At 46.9% G+C, this 17,199-nt stretch overlaps 1 protein-coding gene and 1 long non-coding RNA gene across 3 annotated transcripts in view; one reads left to right on the forward strand and one right to left on the reverse strand.

Annotated features, from left to right (window-relative positions):
* The window catches only part of SLC24A3 (solute carrier family 24 member 3), a 430,346-nt gene extending 428,342 nt beyond the window's left edge, over positions 1-2,004 (reverse strand). Inside the window, exon 1 of the mRNA XM_006077251.4 lies at positions 1,511-2,004. Within this exon, the coding sequence (XP_006077313.2) occupies positions 1,511-1,964 (454 nt within the window). The 5' untranslated portion in view covers positions 1,965-2,004. The remainder of the gene's footprint in view (positions 1-1,510) is intronic.
* Positions 1,506-7,652, forward strand: LOC112578809. 2 transcript variants are annotated; one of them, XR_003103186.2, is made up of 2 exons: positions 1,506-1,628; positions 4,679-7,652. It is a non-coding gene; the product is annotated as an uncharacterized LOC112578809 (long non-coding RNA). The 2 variants fall into 2 exon arrangements; XR_006544575.1 differs by lacking the exon at positions 1,506-1,628 and adding an exon at positions 2,299-2,994.
* Positions 7,653-17,199: the final 9,547 nt, after the last annotated feature.

The raw sequence follows: 17,199 nt of genomic DNA on the forward strand, positions 1-17,199 counted from the left end.
GAAAAAAATGTCTTTTGTAGCCTGGAAAGTGGTAGGAAGTCTATGGCCTGAGAGCCCTGACCTGTAGGAAGATGGCGGGTGTGTAACTGACTTGAAACAGCCCTTTCCATAGTATGGACTGGCTTTACACTTGTCAAAGCTGCGATGATGAAAAGGGAGTTAATGAAAACCCTCTTCCTGAGACAAGGCCAGGAACTGCTTCTGGCAGGTCAGACTCTGCCCTTGGAGAGTCCAGCCTCCCTTATTGGGCACCGTCCACTTTCCGATGTCAGTCCCCATGGCCAGACAGTCTAGGATCCTGGAGAAATGCAGAGAACCAGGAGTCTCGAGGGCTCCACTGAGGACCTGGACGGGCTCTCTCCCATTACCATATATGCTGAAGTCTGCCAAGACCTGAACCAAGACCCACCATCCACTTTCCCCACCAGTCAGGAGCACAATCAATTGGGGAAGGTCCCTTTTTTAACTGATTGTACCCTTAAGTATATTTGAGCATCACTATCCAAATGCCTTCTTTCTGCACTTCATAACCCCTTGTATTGGAGCTCCGTGGATCTTAACATCAAAGCATGCATCTGTCACTGTTTTCCCTCCCGAGCATTTCCGTATCTGTTTTCCCACCAAGCGTGCCACTGGAGGAGCCGGGATAGAAAACCGCTTTACAAGAGCTATTCTTCCAAGCCTTTACTCCGTTTCTCTGACAGCTGCACACCCAGGGTCCAAACTCTTCCCCGTGAACAACTGTGCTGAGCACAATTCTTCAGCAGGTTTATTTCAGCTCAAGAAAGGCCGAGGGCAAAAATAAGACAGAAGTTGTGTGCCGGGAGGGCGCACCGCGGGGCACCCTGAAAGTAAGGTACAGACCATCCGCGGTCCCGTCTAACGGCTTCATCACGCGTTGCAAGTCTGCAAAAGGGATCCGTGTTCCCAGCGAGGGGCCAGTGGAGGAGAACCAGTCACAAATCTAGCCGGGGCGGGCGGAGCGGGGGGGGGGGGGGGGGGGGGGCAGCACTTTTTTCCTATCATTAGTTCCAGGGCACCTGTTCTAGAAAGAGGGGGATGGAGCTTCCGAAGAAACAGGCAGTCCATCCCGCCTGTTCTGTTCGGAGCACTAACTGTGTCCACGGGTCAACCAGCCCTCTCCCTGCCCTCCCTCCACAGGCCAAGGAGTTACACAGGTGGTCACGCGCGCAGGGGCCGAAGCTCACCAGGACAACTTCATTACTGCCCACGGGGGACCTGTTTAGGGGAAGAGGCCCCACTGCTGCCTCCCTCAGTCCCTCCAGCTCGTGGCAGGAAGCGGGGCAGAGCCGGGAGGCACAGGTGACGGTTCCTAGGGCAGCCAGGCGCCCAGCGTGCCAGCCACGGTCCTACCCGCGCCCCGCGCCCGCGCGCACGGTCCTCGCCTCCCGGGCCCCTCCGCCCGGGGCAGGGGGCGTCCCCAGGCCTGGACGCCCTGCGCCGCCGCCAGAGCCGCAGCGCCCACTCGGGGCGAGCGGCAAGCACTCACCGTCGTGGTCCCGCATGCTCGACAGCGACCAGAGCAGCAGCGCCACCAGGGCCAGGAAGCAGACCTGGCTCAGAAGAAGGTCCCTCCGGCAGCTCCGGCGGCGCTCACGCTCCTCCAGGTCGGGCGACGGCATCCTCTCCGCGCGGCAGGGCAGCGGCCCCGGCGGGGTCCCCGGCGGGCGGCGGCCGCTCCGATCACGGGCGGCCGCAGCGCGGCTGGTGGCGGGAGGCAGCTCCGCGCGCGGCGGCGGCGCGTCCTCGCTGCGCTCCCGCCCGGCGGCCGCCGCCGCCGCCTCTCCTTCCTCCTGGCGGCCGCCGCGGTTCTCCCGATCTCGGTCCTCGTCGTCGCTCAGTCCCTCCTCCTCCTCGTCGTCGTCGTCGTCGTCGTCGTCGCCGCCGCCGGCCCGCGCCGCCGCCTCCGGGCGCTCGGGGTCCCCGTCCTCCTCGCGCGCCATGGCTCCCACGCTCGGCGTCCGCGCTCGGCCTCGGGCGGCGGCGCGGCGGGGGCGGCGGGGGCGGCCGGGAGGCGGGGGCGGCGGCGGCCGAGGAGGAGGAGCGGGGAGGACCGGCGGGAGGAGGGCCCGCCGCGGGCCAACTCGGCCGGCGGGCGAGGCCACCCGGGGCTGCTCCGGCCTCGCCGGCGGCGGGAGCGCGTCGCGGGGCCGTCCGCCTACTCCATGGTCCGCGCGCGGGGCCGGGGCCGAGCCGGGGCCGGGGCCGGGCAGAGCGCGCCGGGAGCTCGGGGCGAGGCGGGAGGCGGCAGCCGGCGGCGGCGCGGCGGCTCGGGCGCGGGCGCGGGCTGGGGGCAGCGGCGGGGACGCGGCGGCGCTGGCCAGCCCGGCGGAGAGGGGGCGCGTGGGGAGGAGACTGAGCCGGGGAGGGAGCCCCGCGCGCGATCCTGCGCTCGTGCCGGCGCGGGAGGGCCCCCTCTCGGGACACACGCGCCGCCGAAAAGCTGATCTCCGGGGGGAAAAGGGTTCTCCCGAAACTTTTTGAGGAGCAGAGGGTCTCTCCCGCCCCCTCCCCGCCCTGTGCCGGGAGAGAGGCGCCGCAAGTGCGCTTGGCTGCGCGCGCCGGGCCGCCGGGCTCGCTTCCTCCCGCGGGCCTCCTGGGTTTCCCTCCGCCCCCTTGTGGGGATCCCCGTGCGCGCCCGGCTCCGACCTGAAACAGGACTCCCCGAGGCTCTTTGGTTCGCTGGGGGTGTCCTGGCTCCCCCCTCTGGCCCGGGCTCACACTTCACTCGGGATAGTCCTGTACCAAGCCTCCAGGCTGTGGCCGAGGGAAGAGGGTCAGGGCGGCGCGAGGGCCCCCCGGCCAACCCCGGGACGAGGCTCCTGACCTTCCTGTCGCCGAGAGCAGTCAGGCTGCCCCCAGTCCTGCGGTCAGAGCCCTAATCCTCGCACTCCCCAGCCTCCACTTGTGCTCCAGCCCTCACCTGCAGCGTTGCAGAAGATGTCCTTTAGAGAGAACACCTGGTGGTCTCAGGTACACCCACCCTCCCTCCTGGGGTTTCCAGCTTCCCCAGTGCCCGGTGCCTCCCTTGGGCTGAGGCTAGGATGGCGGATCTAGCCCCAGAAGGAGATGCCTCTATGGTGGGGTTGAAAACAGAAGTGAAGTGAAATGAAAGTCGCTCAGTCGTGTCGGAGTCTGCGACTCCATGGACAATGCAGTCCCTGGAATTCTCCTGGCCAGTATACTGAAGTGGGTAGCCTTTCCCTTCTCCAGGGGATCTTCCCAACCCAGGGATTGAGCCCAGGTCTCCCGCATTGCAAACGGATTCTTTACCACCTGAGCCACAAGGGAAAACAAAAGGGTTTGTTAAAAAAATGATCACTAGAACCCAGGTGTTGGTCTAGGTGACTGTCTCCACAGAGTCCGGTCATTTCAGGGAATCCAGCTGCAAACATCTATGGAGGTGAGAAGGAAGGAGAGACCTCTGTATGGGTTTCTCACTCCTAGGTCTGGGAGGATCCACAGAGACCAAGGGTGACCCCACCTATGGGTGACCTCCTAGCCCAAGCTCCCCGGATGACCCCGCCTCAGCATCGGGGAACAGCACGTCATGGCCAAGGACAAAACAGACCTTCCTAGGTGGCTTCCTCACCACAGAGAGATCATCTCACCCAGCATGCCTGAGAGCTCTTGCTTCCTGGGCGTATCATTCCTTTAGTCCTTTCTCAGGCTGGCGTCTCCCCAGAAGCACCTCCCCTACCCTGCCCTTGTTGACCCTTCTGCTCCTGTTGGTTACCAGGTACCAACCCTGGTACGAGGATTTAAACCCTGGAAGTCCCTGGGGAAGGGGAGGCACTCCAGTCTCATCACCTTGATCAACATTCAGAAGAAAGTTTAGGAGCTCAGAAAGCTGTCCCTTATTCAACTAACCAGGAAAGACACTCGCTTTTTCTCATGTAAATAGGAAAAATAAAAGTGAGAGAGGGAATCTGGAACTAATTGGGTTAGGGAATGAGCCACAGGCACAAGGAATTGTGTAATATGGGGGTGGGAGAGGTGTCAGGAAGAGAGCAGGAGGGCAGAGGGGAGGAACCAGGAGTTGGCAATGCCCTGGAAGTGCCCTTGGGCAGGTGCAGGGAATGAAAGAGCGGAAGCCAGGTGGGGAAAGAGGGGGGAGGGAGACAGAGATGGAGAATCCTTCCTAGGCATGCTGAAGTGATTTTTTTTTTAGTTCATCTTCATTTCAACAGATTTCACAGCAAAGTGGGTATAGCAGAGACAAAGACCTCTGAGAAGCCCACCACCCAATGAAGGATGGGTGCTTCCAGTCCCTAGCCTGACAGCACCTGCCGTCAAGGGCTCCCATCCCAAGCAGGGGTGGCTCCTCAGCCGGAAGAAAGTTTCCTTCTAGGGTCAGGAAAGCCCCCTACACTCCCTCTAGCGGGCACCCTTTGGGACTGGGAGTTGGGGTGGGAGAGCAGGTTCTCACATCCTCTGCCAACCCCGGAGAAAGGAGACAGATCCCGGTGGACTCTTCCCACCTGTGTTTGTCCTACCTGCCCTCTCCCAGTCTTCGGAAGCTCCCCTCAAGAAACTGGATTTTGGAAGGAGCCGGAGCTAACTTATGTGCTATTTATCTTTCACCATCAGGATCCTCGTCAATCCCAAGGCAGCTTTTGCCTTTTATTTCTTAATCTGTTTGCATTTGATCTCACAGTTTGTGCAAAGAGCCTCGGGGAGAAAATTCCAGGCCCTGATACAGTCGTCTGAGAATTCGCTTGCTTGGAAAAAGAAGCATCACCCCAAGATGTGCCAGGGCCTGCACCCTTCCAGGAGCAAGACAGGCGTGGGTATGAGGCCCCTCCACAGCCTGGCAGCCTGGGCTGGGTGCTGGTGTCACCGTCCATGCCCTCTTTTTAACCTCCAAAAAGCATTCCACGCAAAGACTTTGGGCAGGATATGAGGGCGCAGAAGTGGTTCATCTTTCTCACAGATCTGCCTCGATCACAAAGGACCGCATGCACAGACATCAGCCCAGAAGCGAGGCCCGGGCCACCAGGGTCTTCTGTGTCCACCGGCCTCGATCCCAGGCTCCAGGCACTCTCTAGCCCACAGTGCCCACACCTGATAGACCTGTTTCCACAACAAAGCAGGGTTGTGTCTCCATAACACCAGACAGTGCCAGTTGTCAGACAAGCCACCGGCGAGAGATGGGAGGAAGAGGGTGGGAGAGGAGAGGAGAAAATCAGAGGAGCCACTTGCTGGGTGAGGTGACAAGTCAGCCTTCTGGCCATGACTGGCTCTTACCCAGGGAAGTGAGGCCTGAGCAAAGAGAGGGAAGACACTGGGCGTTCACAGAACACCTTCAACACTCTAAGGCCATGTGCTGGTGGATGGCGGGGAGTAGGGGAGCGACTTGTGCATAGGGGAGCCTGGGCCCCCGCCCTTGGACATGACACCTGTTCACACCAGGCTGGACACAGACTCCCAGGCCTCCGGTCTCTGGACAGGTCTGGTCAACCTCGACCCTGGCCGAACGGACCAGCTGCGCTTCACCTCTAGACATGTCGCCTGCACGTCGGGCACTCAGAGGCCAACAAAACCCAGCATCTCCGAGGAAGGTCTGACTGCTGATCCCCTCCTCGTTCTTGTCCAATGCCTTCATCAAAAGGGTGGTAAACCTTTTCCTTTAAATGCTTACTGGGCTGTCGGCACTTCAAAGAGCACAGAATCATCACTCCTGGACAAGTGTGAGTCCACGCTGCAGGTCAGGAGGCTGTGGGAAGGCCCTGTCCACAATCTGGAGCTCACAGGACTTGAAGCATTCAGTTAGAAATGAACTTAAAAGAAGCTGCTTGTTCTCTTTATTTATTTTTTCTTTTCTTAAAGTTTTTATGGGAGTATCCTTGATTTACCATGTTGTGTTAGTTTCAGGTGTGCAGCAATCAGTTATTTTACAATTGTTTCCCATTTTTGTACTCTTTTTCAGGCCAATGGTCAGTGTTTGTTGGGTGCTTTTGACTCACTTCATGGATGTGACTGTAGTTTTTTTTTCCCCCTACCTGTGGACCAGAGTCATTATCATAGGTGCCCATCATCTTTTTTTAAATTTACTGAGGATTATGTACATATAGTAACATGCACACGGCTTTAGCATTTAGCTCAATGACTTTACCTATTCATGCACAACCTACTTGAGTTCCAGATCAGGACGTAGAGCATTCTCTGGCCCCCTCATGCCAACCCCTCCTTGGACAATAACCCTCTGAAGGTAACCCCTCTTCCCTGCTCTCTCTCCTGGGTTATTGGTGCCTGTCCTTGAACTTCAGGTGAACAGAGGCTCCTTTTGCTCAGCCTTGTTTCCATGGGATCTGTCCACGTGGATGTGTAGGGCTGTGACGGTTTCTTTTCGTGCTGCGTATGTGTACGTTGTTTTTTACCTGATGCTTCAGCTCCCTTCCAAGTTTAGTGTAAGCCAAGAATAACCACACCACTGCCTCTGGATCTGAGACAAGTGACCTCCCAGATTGGCTTGCTTTAGAAGGAACTTCAGCTGAAACTGAAACAGTCATGGGCTGCCTCTCAAACCGGTTACATGACCTAAGGGTAATTGCAGGACAGCAGATCAGCTGGCCAGCTTGGGGGTCAGGCTTTTAAAGACATACCTAGAAGAACTGCTATGATGTGCATAAAATTTGGAGGCTGCTTTTCATGGAAAAAGCACAACCCATTTCTTGTACATTCTTTCCATCCCCTTTTTCTTCTAAATGAGAAGAAAGTAGAATTAAGGTGCCATCAGAAAAGACGCCCCCCCAACTCCGAGGCAGGGCCATGGAGGGTCCTTTCAATCCAGCATTAGTGGATATAAACAGTACAAGGGATCTTGTTGGAAATGTTCACTCCCAGCCCATCCTGAGGAAAAGGATTCAGGAGGCCTGGAAATCTACATCATTCAGACATTTCCAGGGACCCATCTGTGTTAAAGTTTGAGATCTGTTCTAGAGGAAGGGACAGTGTAGCGTGTCTTTTTGGTGGATCCTAAAGGAGAAAACAAATCTGAAAAGGGAAACTATGTTACCCAGTCCCTTTTTGTCAAGATTTGTAATTGACTTGTTTTTGATATTTGGAAGAAATAGAGAAAAGAGAGAGGAACACAAGCATACCCTGTAGCCAAGGCTGTATATTAATCTCTCTCCTGTTTCACAAATAAAAAAATCCTATAAAAAATAATCCAGGGAAAATAATAAAGAGGTTACAATTTTAAATCCTCAGAAGACAAAAAATAAGCAATTACAGTTTGAGCAATTTTCTCATTCTATGAGAATCGTTCAGAAAGAAAACATGTAAACCCACTCGTTTTCTTTTGGCACTGAGACTTAGGACAGGTAGCATGCTGAGTGTGGCAGGGGGCACTAAGAAGGGACCTGGGGGCCTGTTTTTGTAAAAATATAAACGTTAGGTTTAGGAATCCTGTTTTGAATGACAAAGACAGATGTGTAAAGTGTTTTGTCATTTTTGGTTTCAAAATCTCATCCTGATCAACTACTGTGATATACATCTTAAGCAGCAAAAGCAAGATGCATTATGAACTGTATACTCTCAGTGCTGCAAAATTAGGCAAAATCACTTGCATGTCTCCCTATATATACTTTAATATAAATATATGTATATGCAATATATATATACATGTATGTGCTTAGTCGCTCAGTGGTGTCTTACTCTTTGCAACCCCATGGACTATAGCCTGTCAGACTCCTCTGTCCATGGGATTTTTCAGGCAAGGATACTGGAATGGGTTGCCATTTCTTCCTTCAGGGGATCTTCCTGACCCAGGGATTGAACCAATGTTTCTTGTGTCTCCTACTTTGGCAGGTGAACTCTCTACCACTGAGCCACCTGGGAAGCCCTATATGTACAAACATACATATGGTCAGCAACGGTTACTTCTAAATGTGGGATTTCTGGATTTGGGGTGGAAGTTAGTGGCCAAGGAGAGACTTTCACTTTTTATTTTATATTGGGTTTTATTTTTACAATTGTTTTTCTGGCAGTAGCCTGCCCTATTTTTCTAATAAAAAAAATAAAGAACAACTAAAAGAATCTGCTCACGTGTAAGTAGTTAGGATGCTGCTGCTGCTACTGCTAAGTCGCTTGAGTCATGTCCGACTCTGTGCGACCCCATAGACAGCAGCCATCAGGCTCCACCATCCCTGGGATTCTCCAGGCAAGAACACTGGAGTGGGTTGCCATTTCCTTCTCCAATGCATGAAAGTGAAAAGTGAAAGTGAAGTCACTCAGTCATGTCCGACTCTTAGCGACCCCATGGACTGCAGCCTACCAGGCTCTCCGTCCATGGGATTTTCCAGGCAAGAGTACTGGAGTGGGGTGCCGTTGCCTTCTCCAAGTAGTTAGGATAAGTTGACTTAAATTAAGGGAATTGACTTGGCCTGATTCTGGCCTTGCCCGCTGTGTGAGTCCTGTGCTGACTGCTTGATGCCCAAGGTCGCAGGTTGGGTGGGGGGTTCTGTAGGAAGCAGATCGTTCATCGAATTGGGCTGCAGATCCACCAGCCAGCCATCTCTCTGCTCGCTGACAATATGAAAGACAATTGACAAGCCTTCCTCCGAAGGATGTTGGCCGCAGGGAGACCTTCTGAGGATACATAACATTCAAAAGAGACCCAAGTCAGTCGCTCCTTGCACTTGAACAACCTGTGTTATCCACATGAGGGTCCTCACAGCAAACCCTGCCTCCCCCACACCTGGAATCTAACCACAGATTGGAATGCGCTTCCATTAGAGCCCAGCTCAACTGCCAGGGTAACATCCCAAGATTTGTTAACACATGGCCCATGCCCGAGTCCCTGTCACGGGAAAAAACCTAAGGTCAGGGTCTGAGACAAGGGGATTTCCCACTCCCCACCCTCCCCTCCCCAACGGTGCTGTATGGGTTTCATTATCTCCTTTGATCTGCCTGCCACCCAAGGTGAGGCTGACAGTCCACACGGCTGGCCTGGAAAAACTGTGCCGCCGCGCCCCCTGGTGGCAGAGGCAGACATGCTCCCGGGATTGTGTTAATAATGAGCCAGGTCATGAACTGGTTGAGCTTCATCTCGGACTGGATCCACGTTTCTGCTCAGACAAATCTGACGTTGGGCGTGACCGGGGCGTCGCAGGCAGCACTCCCATCCTCCAGAGTTTGTTTCATGAGCGAGGTTTCCTTACATTTTTACTATCAGTTGTAAACTGCCTGAAGGTACTTAAATATTTCACTTGTTTAAAATTAAATCCCCTTTGGAAATGTACACCTGAGGAAAACAGGCCTCCTAGGTAGCTTGACCTTTCCAGTCACTTAGGGTCCTTGCCGCTTACAATGTTGATCATGGACCAGGAGCATCCCCTGGGAGATGCAGAATCTTGGAGGCCCATCCCCCTACCCCGCGGGCTGGCTGCCTAAGAATCCGCATTTTAATAAAACCCACAGATTTTTGTGTATGTTAAAAACAGAGAAACACGGATGCGGTTGGTACTTCCTCTTAGATGAGATGACTAGGACTTCATAACTTCCCCTATTTGTGGCTAACTAACAAATTATAACACTCAAGATTACATGTACCATTTTGTTCAACTTGCTGTGTCTCATTTGCTTTTAAACACTTCTTAAATATAGAAAACCAACAAAGCCAAACTCCTAAGGTTTAAGCATTCAAATCAGTCTACAAACAATAGATTCTGAGGTCCCTGAGGTATAAGAATTCCAGCTACACACCATTAAACGTTTAGCTGTGAATAGCAAGTCCCTCCAATCCGGAAAATATTCAGAAGAGGAATTTCTAAGTTAAATCCCAGGCCGGTCATAAACTTTGTTCACACCACCACCAGTGTACACGGCACAAAACATGGTCTAAATTAAACTTTGAAAAAGCAGTGTGAGAATTTGAGACTACAACCTTATGTTGATATAATACTTTTTCTTTTCTTTCAGTGCTTCTCTGCATAGTCTGCATAAGTCATATTCTCATTAAACTATTATGTCCAAAAATACCAAGTTTTCAAGTCAGATGATAAAAATGATCAAAGGAATGAAAAAACTAGTCCTTTGACAAGTTAAAATAGAGTGTAATGATTTCTTTTAAATTTTTGCATGCTTGCATGCTAAGTCGCTTCAGTCATGTCCAACTGTTTGCAACCCTATGGACCATAGCCCGCCAGGCTCCTCTGTCCATGGAATTCTCCAGGCAAGAATACTGGAGTGGGTTGCAATGCACTCCTCCAGGGAATCTTCCCGATCCAGCGATCGAACCCAAATCTTTTATTGGCAGGCGGGTTCTTTACCATTAGCACCACCTGGGAAGCCCTTTAAACTTTTTATTTTGAACTAACTTTAAACTTACAGAAAGTTGCAAAAATAGTTCCTCTCATGAACTTCCCCTAAGGTTATCACATTGGGTATCTACTGCACAATAATCAAATCTATAAAATTAACACGGGGACTTCCCTGTGTTAGGACTTTGCCTTCTAATGCAGGGGATGCAGATTTCAATCCCTGGCCAAGGAGCTAAAATCCCACATGCCTGAGAGCCAAAAAGCCAAAACATAAAGCAGAAACAATATTGTAACAAATTCAATAAAGACTTTTAAAATGGACCACAAAAAAAAATCTTAAAAAAGATTAAATTACCACAGTTATATTATTGCTAACAAAATACAGACCGTATTCAAATGTCATCACCTTTTCTGCTAATATCCCCTTTCTGTTCAAGATAGAATTCTCTGGTCTCCCACACTGCATTCAGTTATTTTCTTTTCCACTAATCTCTGACAATTCTTTTTCCTTATCTTTCATGATCTTGACACTTTTGAGGAGTATTGGTGGTTTATTTTGTAGAATGTCCCTCAATTTAGGCTTTTCTAATGTCTTCTCAAGATTTGCATGAGGTTATCCATTTTGGGCAAAGAAATGACACTGAGTTCTCATTGCATTGTATCAAGAGGTTTGTAATGTCCGTGTCTTATTACTGGTGATGTTAACCTGGATCACTTGGAGTTAATATCTTGGGAGGTGATACCTTGGAAACAGGTCAACTTGTTTCCCTTCAAAATTTCACCCATTAGTTTTAGCATCCATCGATGGATCTTGTCCCCAATAATGATTATTGTGGTACTCAACCATTTTATTAAAAGTTACTTACCATTTCCCTGAGGTATTTAATAAATACTAGAGGAGACTGAGTGTGTGTGAGTAGGCTGGGAATTTGAGAAGGGAGAGGAGGTATGTTCAAATAATAAACGAGGGGTAGGGACAGGAAAGCAGAAAGAAAAGAAAGTGAAGTCGCTCAGTCATGTATGACTCCATGGACTGTAGCCTGGCAGGCTCCTCTGTTCATGGAATTTTCCAGGCAAGAATAATGGAGTGGGTTGCCATTTCCTTCTCCAAGGGATCTTCCCGACCTAGGAGTCGAACTCCCAGGAGCTACCAGGGAAGCCCTGGAAAGCAGAAGGGCTCCTCTAAATGTGATATTGTTAGCATGTCTTGAAATCCCAGGAAGCTGTAACTGTAGCACCTGATTTCAAGACCTCCTAGATAAGATTTCACGACCTCTCCATACATATGAATCTACCAGTCAAGGAATCAAGGCTTGTAAGACTTAGAATTATGCCTTTAAAGGACAAGAAAGCTGTTCAGAGTGGGAAAACCTAATAACTAACCACCTCCATGATCCCATATCTAGTGTTAGTAAAATGCATAAATAAGCCAAGATAATTATTTACAGTGAAATAGTTGGCATTTTTTATTTTAAAGTCATCCATACTACATTAGTATTAACAAATTCTTTTGATAGACACCATTTTTGTCTTTGATTCCTTGAAATAGTTTTCATAAAGAAGTCTTTGGCTAGACTTACTGGGTATTGTGCTTTTGGTTACCAAATTTTAAAATGTCATGATTCAAAGGTGTTTTGTTTTGTTCTTAAAACGTGTATTCTTCTCTCTTTAAGAGAAACTTCAGAGGCCCTGAAGTTACAACACGAGCTCCTGGCTCCGCATGCCAGTCACTTTTATTCCTTCCTAAGCAACAATCTCTGGTTCCAGAACTGTGAGTGAATATTGTGCCAAAAGCAGGGCTGGAAGGAACCAGGAGGTATTTTCAGGTTTTCCTTAAATAAGGAAACAGGAAAAAAGAAGGAACTAGGACTTTAGCTTAACTGACTTGAAAAAAAAGGAATCAGGACTTTAGCTTAAGTGACCAGAATACTCAAAAAGAGAGGATTCAAATTACTAATATAAGGAACAAAAGAGCCTATAAGCATCACAGAAATATGAATTAGAAGGAAGTACTATGAACGATGAACAATTGTATACCAAGAAATCAGATAACCTAGATGAAATACACAAATTCTTAGAAAGTCTCAAACTACCCAAACTGACTCAAGAATAAATAAAATATCTGCATAGACCTATAACAAGAGATAAAATTAGTAATCAAGAAACCTCACAAAATGCAGGACCAGATGGCTTCACAGACGAGTTTTACCAAATGTTTAAGGAAGAATTTAAATGAATGCTTTACAAACCCTTACAAATATAGAAGAGGGAACATTTTACAACTCATTCTATGAGGCCAGTATTTTTCTGATACCAAAACCAATCAATGACGTCACAGTGGGAAAAAGAAACTTATGAATATAGATGACAAAATCCTCAACAAAATACTAAAAATCTGAATCCAGTGACATACACAAAGGATTATACACCATGCGCAAGTATAAATTAACCCAGGAAAGCAAGATTGGTTTGGTATATAAGAATCAACAAATAATACCGCATTTCAGTAAAATAAAGGGCAAAAACAACATGATCATTTCTATTGATGCCAAAAAAAATTTGACAAAACTTAACATCCCTTTGTGATTTAAAAAAAAAAAAAAATACTCAACAGACCACACAAAGAAAAGTTCCTCAAAATGTCAAAGGGCATCTGTGAAGAAGCCGATGAAACATCATAATAGCAAAATACAGAAGCTTTTGCTCTAAGATTGGAAGCGTTAAAAGGTTATCTGCTCCCAAAACTTCTATTCAATATGGTATGAGAGATTCTAGCCAGGGCAATCAGGCAAGAAAAAAGTAATAAAAGGCACCATACTGATAAAGGACAAAATAAACCTATTTCTATTTGCAGGAATCTGCACAAAAGGTATTAAAGCTAATAAATGCCTTTAGCAAAAATGCAAGATACAAAATCAACGTGCAAAAATCAATTGAATTCCTTCCATACCATAGTAGTAAATTTTTGACAATAAAATTTTAAAACAACTCCATTTACAATAGTTTCAAAAAGAATGAAGCACCCGGAATAAATTTGGCAAGACAAGTCCTTAGAAACCTACAAAACATCATTGAAAGAAACGAGAGACCTAACGAAATGGAAAGACAACTTGTGTTCAAGGACTGGAATACTTACTATTGTTTAGATGGCGGTATTCTTTCAATTGATCTACAGATTTAATGTCATACTTCTTAAAATTCCTGCTGCCCTTTTGCAGAAATTAACAAGTTGATTTTGAAATCTACGTGAATACAGGCTTTCAGTTTCCAGTTCAACATATAAGGAGATTGGAAGTTGTTGCTCTTCCTTAACAATTTGTCTTGTGTTTATTAACGTAATTAAAAAGCTGAACAAGCTGGAAAAATCAGCAACTCTTTTAAGAACCATTGAGAGAAATGAGGTCACAGGCAAACTGTTGCCCTCAAAATTAAAGAGACAGACATGAAAATATTAATACAGAAAATCACAAATTACCAGAACAGAAACCCTAGGCACAAACCTCCCAGGAACTCAGTGCCAAGGTAAGAAAAATATAAACTATAATTGATGAGTTACTGGAGGCTCAGGGTGGGCAAGTCTGGGAGGTAAAACTCCAGGGACTGAAGCAGTCATAAGAGGGATCTTACACTTTCGTGATTTTTACCTCCTGGGACTTGATCAGATCTTTACAATGATATTGAAGAAAATTCCCTCATGCTTCCAGCATGGAGAGGAGAAAAGGAACCCTTTGAAATATGACAGAGCATTCTGTCCTTCTTCATCAGGCTTGTCCTCAAGAGAAACTCTCTTATCAGACCCTAAACTCTAGGAGACTTATCAGAGCCTAAACAACCCAGGAAATACGCAATTCCAGCCCACTCTAGCCATCTCTCCCACCTAAGCGGGTAGGGGAGACTAAAAAGCACTTAGGAACATCACAGGTCAGAGGTACAGGGTCACTGAAAGACTGAAGTTGCATCAACAGGACTGTAGAACACTCCCCTCCCCCTACACCTCACCATCACTTTACTAAAGGCCTCCTTATGGCAGTTCCATTTACTCAGTGTATCACATCTGACTATCAAGAAAAAATTACAAGACATACTAAAAGGCAAGAAACACAGTTTGAAGAGACAGAGCAAGCATCAAAATCAAACTGAGATATGACAAAAGATGTTGGAATTATCAGACTAAGAAGTGAAAACAATCATGATTAATACAGTAAAGTTCTAATGTGTAAAGTAGAAACCACATAAGAACAGATGGGCAATGGAGCAGAAAGACGGAAATTCTAAGGAAGTGTCTAAAAGAAATGGAAAGGATTGAAAATATTATAAAGGAAGTGAAAAACGCTTTTGATGAGCTCACTAGTACACTGGATACAGCTGAGGAGACTGAATTTGACATGTCAGTAGAAACTTCCAAAATGAAAAAGCAGAGAGAAAAAAAAAAAATGGAAAAAAATCACAGAACCAAATATCCAAGAATTGTGGGATTACTAAAAAAAGATATAACATCCATATAATAGGAATACCAGGAAAAGAAGGAAGGAATAGAAATATTTGAAGCAATGATGATTGATAACTTCCTCCAAATTAATATTGGACATCAAGTCACAGATCCAGGAAACTCAGAGAACACCAAACAAGATAAGTGCAAAAAAAAAAAAATCTAGGGCATATCATATTTAAACCTTAGAAAATCAAAAATCAAGAAAAAGCTTGAAAGAAGTCAGATTAAAAAAATAAAAACCCTTACCTATAGCAGAGCATGGATAAAAATTGCATTTAATTTCTCTTCAGAAACCATGCAAGCAACACAAGAGTGGTGTGATATATTTAAAGTATTGAAAGAGAAGTACTCCAAGCTGGAATTTTGAACACTACAGAATTATCCTTCAGCAGTGTAGGAGAAGGACTGTCAGACAAATAAAACGTGAGGGAATTTGTTCCCAGTGGATAAGCCCTGAAAGAAATGTTAAAAGAAGTTTTTCAGGGAGAAGGAAAATGATAGAGGACAGAAGCCTGGATTTACATAAAGACAGGGGAGCAGCAGACAAGGGATACACTTGTGCCCAGTCGCGTCTGACTCTTTGCGACCCCGTGGACTGTAGCCCATCAGGCTCCTCTGTCCATGGGATTTTCCAGGCAAGGATATTGGAGTGGGTTGCCATTTCCTTCTCCAGGGGATCTTCCCAACCCAGGGATCATTTCTTATGTCTCCTGCACTGGCAGGTTAGTTCTTTACCACTAGCACCATCTGGGAAGCCTCATAGAGAAGGGATAGATCAGATCAGATCAGATCAGTTGCTCAGTCGTGTCTGACTCTTTGCGACCCCATGAATCGCAGCACGCCAGGCCTCCCTGTCTATCACCAACTCCCGGAGTTCACTGAGACTCACGTCCATCAAGTCAGTGATGCCATCCAGCCATCTCATCCTCTGTCGTCCCCTTCTCCTCCTGCCCCCAATCCCTCCCAGCATCAGAGTCTTTTCCAATGAGTCAACTCTTCGCATGAGGTGGCCAAAGTACTGGAGTTTCAGCTTTAGCATCATTCCTTCCAAGGAAATCCCAGGGCTGATCTCCTTCAGAATGGACTGGTTGGATAAGTGAAGGTAAAATAAAAGTTTTTGTTTTTCTTATTCTTAATTGAGCTAGCATACAGAAGTTCGTTACAATAAAAATAGCAACAATGTACTTGACTGTGAGATACATATTTTTGAATGACAGCAATGATACAAAGGACAGGAGGGGAAGATTAGGATTATCTTGTTACTGAACTTGTTACTATAAGGTATTCGCACCAACTGTGAAGGAGTGTAGCATAATTTGAAAGTGAACTTGGTTTCATTGTAAATGTATATTACAGACTCTACAGCAGCCACCAAAAGAAGTACAACTGATACGCCAAGAAAGGGAAAAGAATTGAATCGTATAAAATGCTAACTAAACCCCACAAATATCAGAAACAGAGAGGAGAACAAAAATAGGGTCAAAAAAACAGAGCAATGAATAGAAAACAGCAAATATGGTAGATCTAAATCCAACTGTATCAATAATTACATTAAATAGCTATAATGGAAAATAATTTCAAAAATACATGTGTGTATATGTATAACTGAATCACCTTGTTGTGTATCTGAAGCACTGTAAGTCAACTATACTTCAATAAAATGTATATATTTAAAAAATAACCACTTTAACAAGCACCCCCAAGCCTCTATTTACTCGGAATCCCGCTCTCATTGGGTGTGTATTTATTCTGAATAGGAGATGTTATATTGTTAAAAGTGTAAGAAATAAAACCACTTTAAACACCAATGGTTTAAAATATAGCAAATAAAAGGCAGATTGTGGATCAAAAAGCAAGACTCAACTACATGTTGTCTCTAAGAAACACACTTAAAATATGAAGCTACACATCGATTAACAATAAAGAGATGGAGAAAGATGTTACCATAGTTACACTAATAAGAAAGTGGAGTAATAAGAAGAAAGTGGAGTAGCTGTATTAATTTCAGACAGGTCAGACTTCAGAGCAAGGAAAGTTATCAGGGATAAAAAGGGATATTACATAATGATGAAGTGGTCAGTTCTCCAAGAATATATAACAAGCCTTAATGAGTTTATTTGTGTCTAACAACAGAGTGTCAGACTATGTGGGTCAAAAACTGATGGAGTTGTAAGGAGAAAGAGATGAATTCATTATTATAGATGGAGACTTTCACACCCTTCTCTCAGAAATGGACAGGTTCAGCAGACAGAAAATCAGTAAGGACATAGTTGAGCTCAACAGCACCATCAATCAACTGGGTACAACTGACAGCTATTGATTACTTCATCCAGCAAGAGCAAAATACACATTCTTCTGAAAGCTCACATGGACATTCACCAAGATAGATCACATTCTGGGCCATAAAAAACACCTTAACAA

The sequence above is a fragment of the Bubalus bubalis genome, chromosome 14, assembly GCF_019923935.1.
Source record: "Bubalus bubalis isolate 160015118507 breed Murrah chromosome 14, NDDB_SH_1, whole genome shotgun sequence".
NCBI lineage: Eukaryota > Metazoa > Chordata > Mammalia > Artiodactyla > Bovidae > Bubalus > Bubalus bubalis.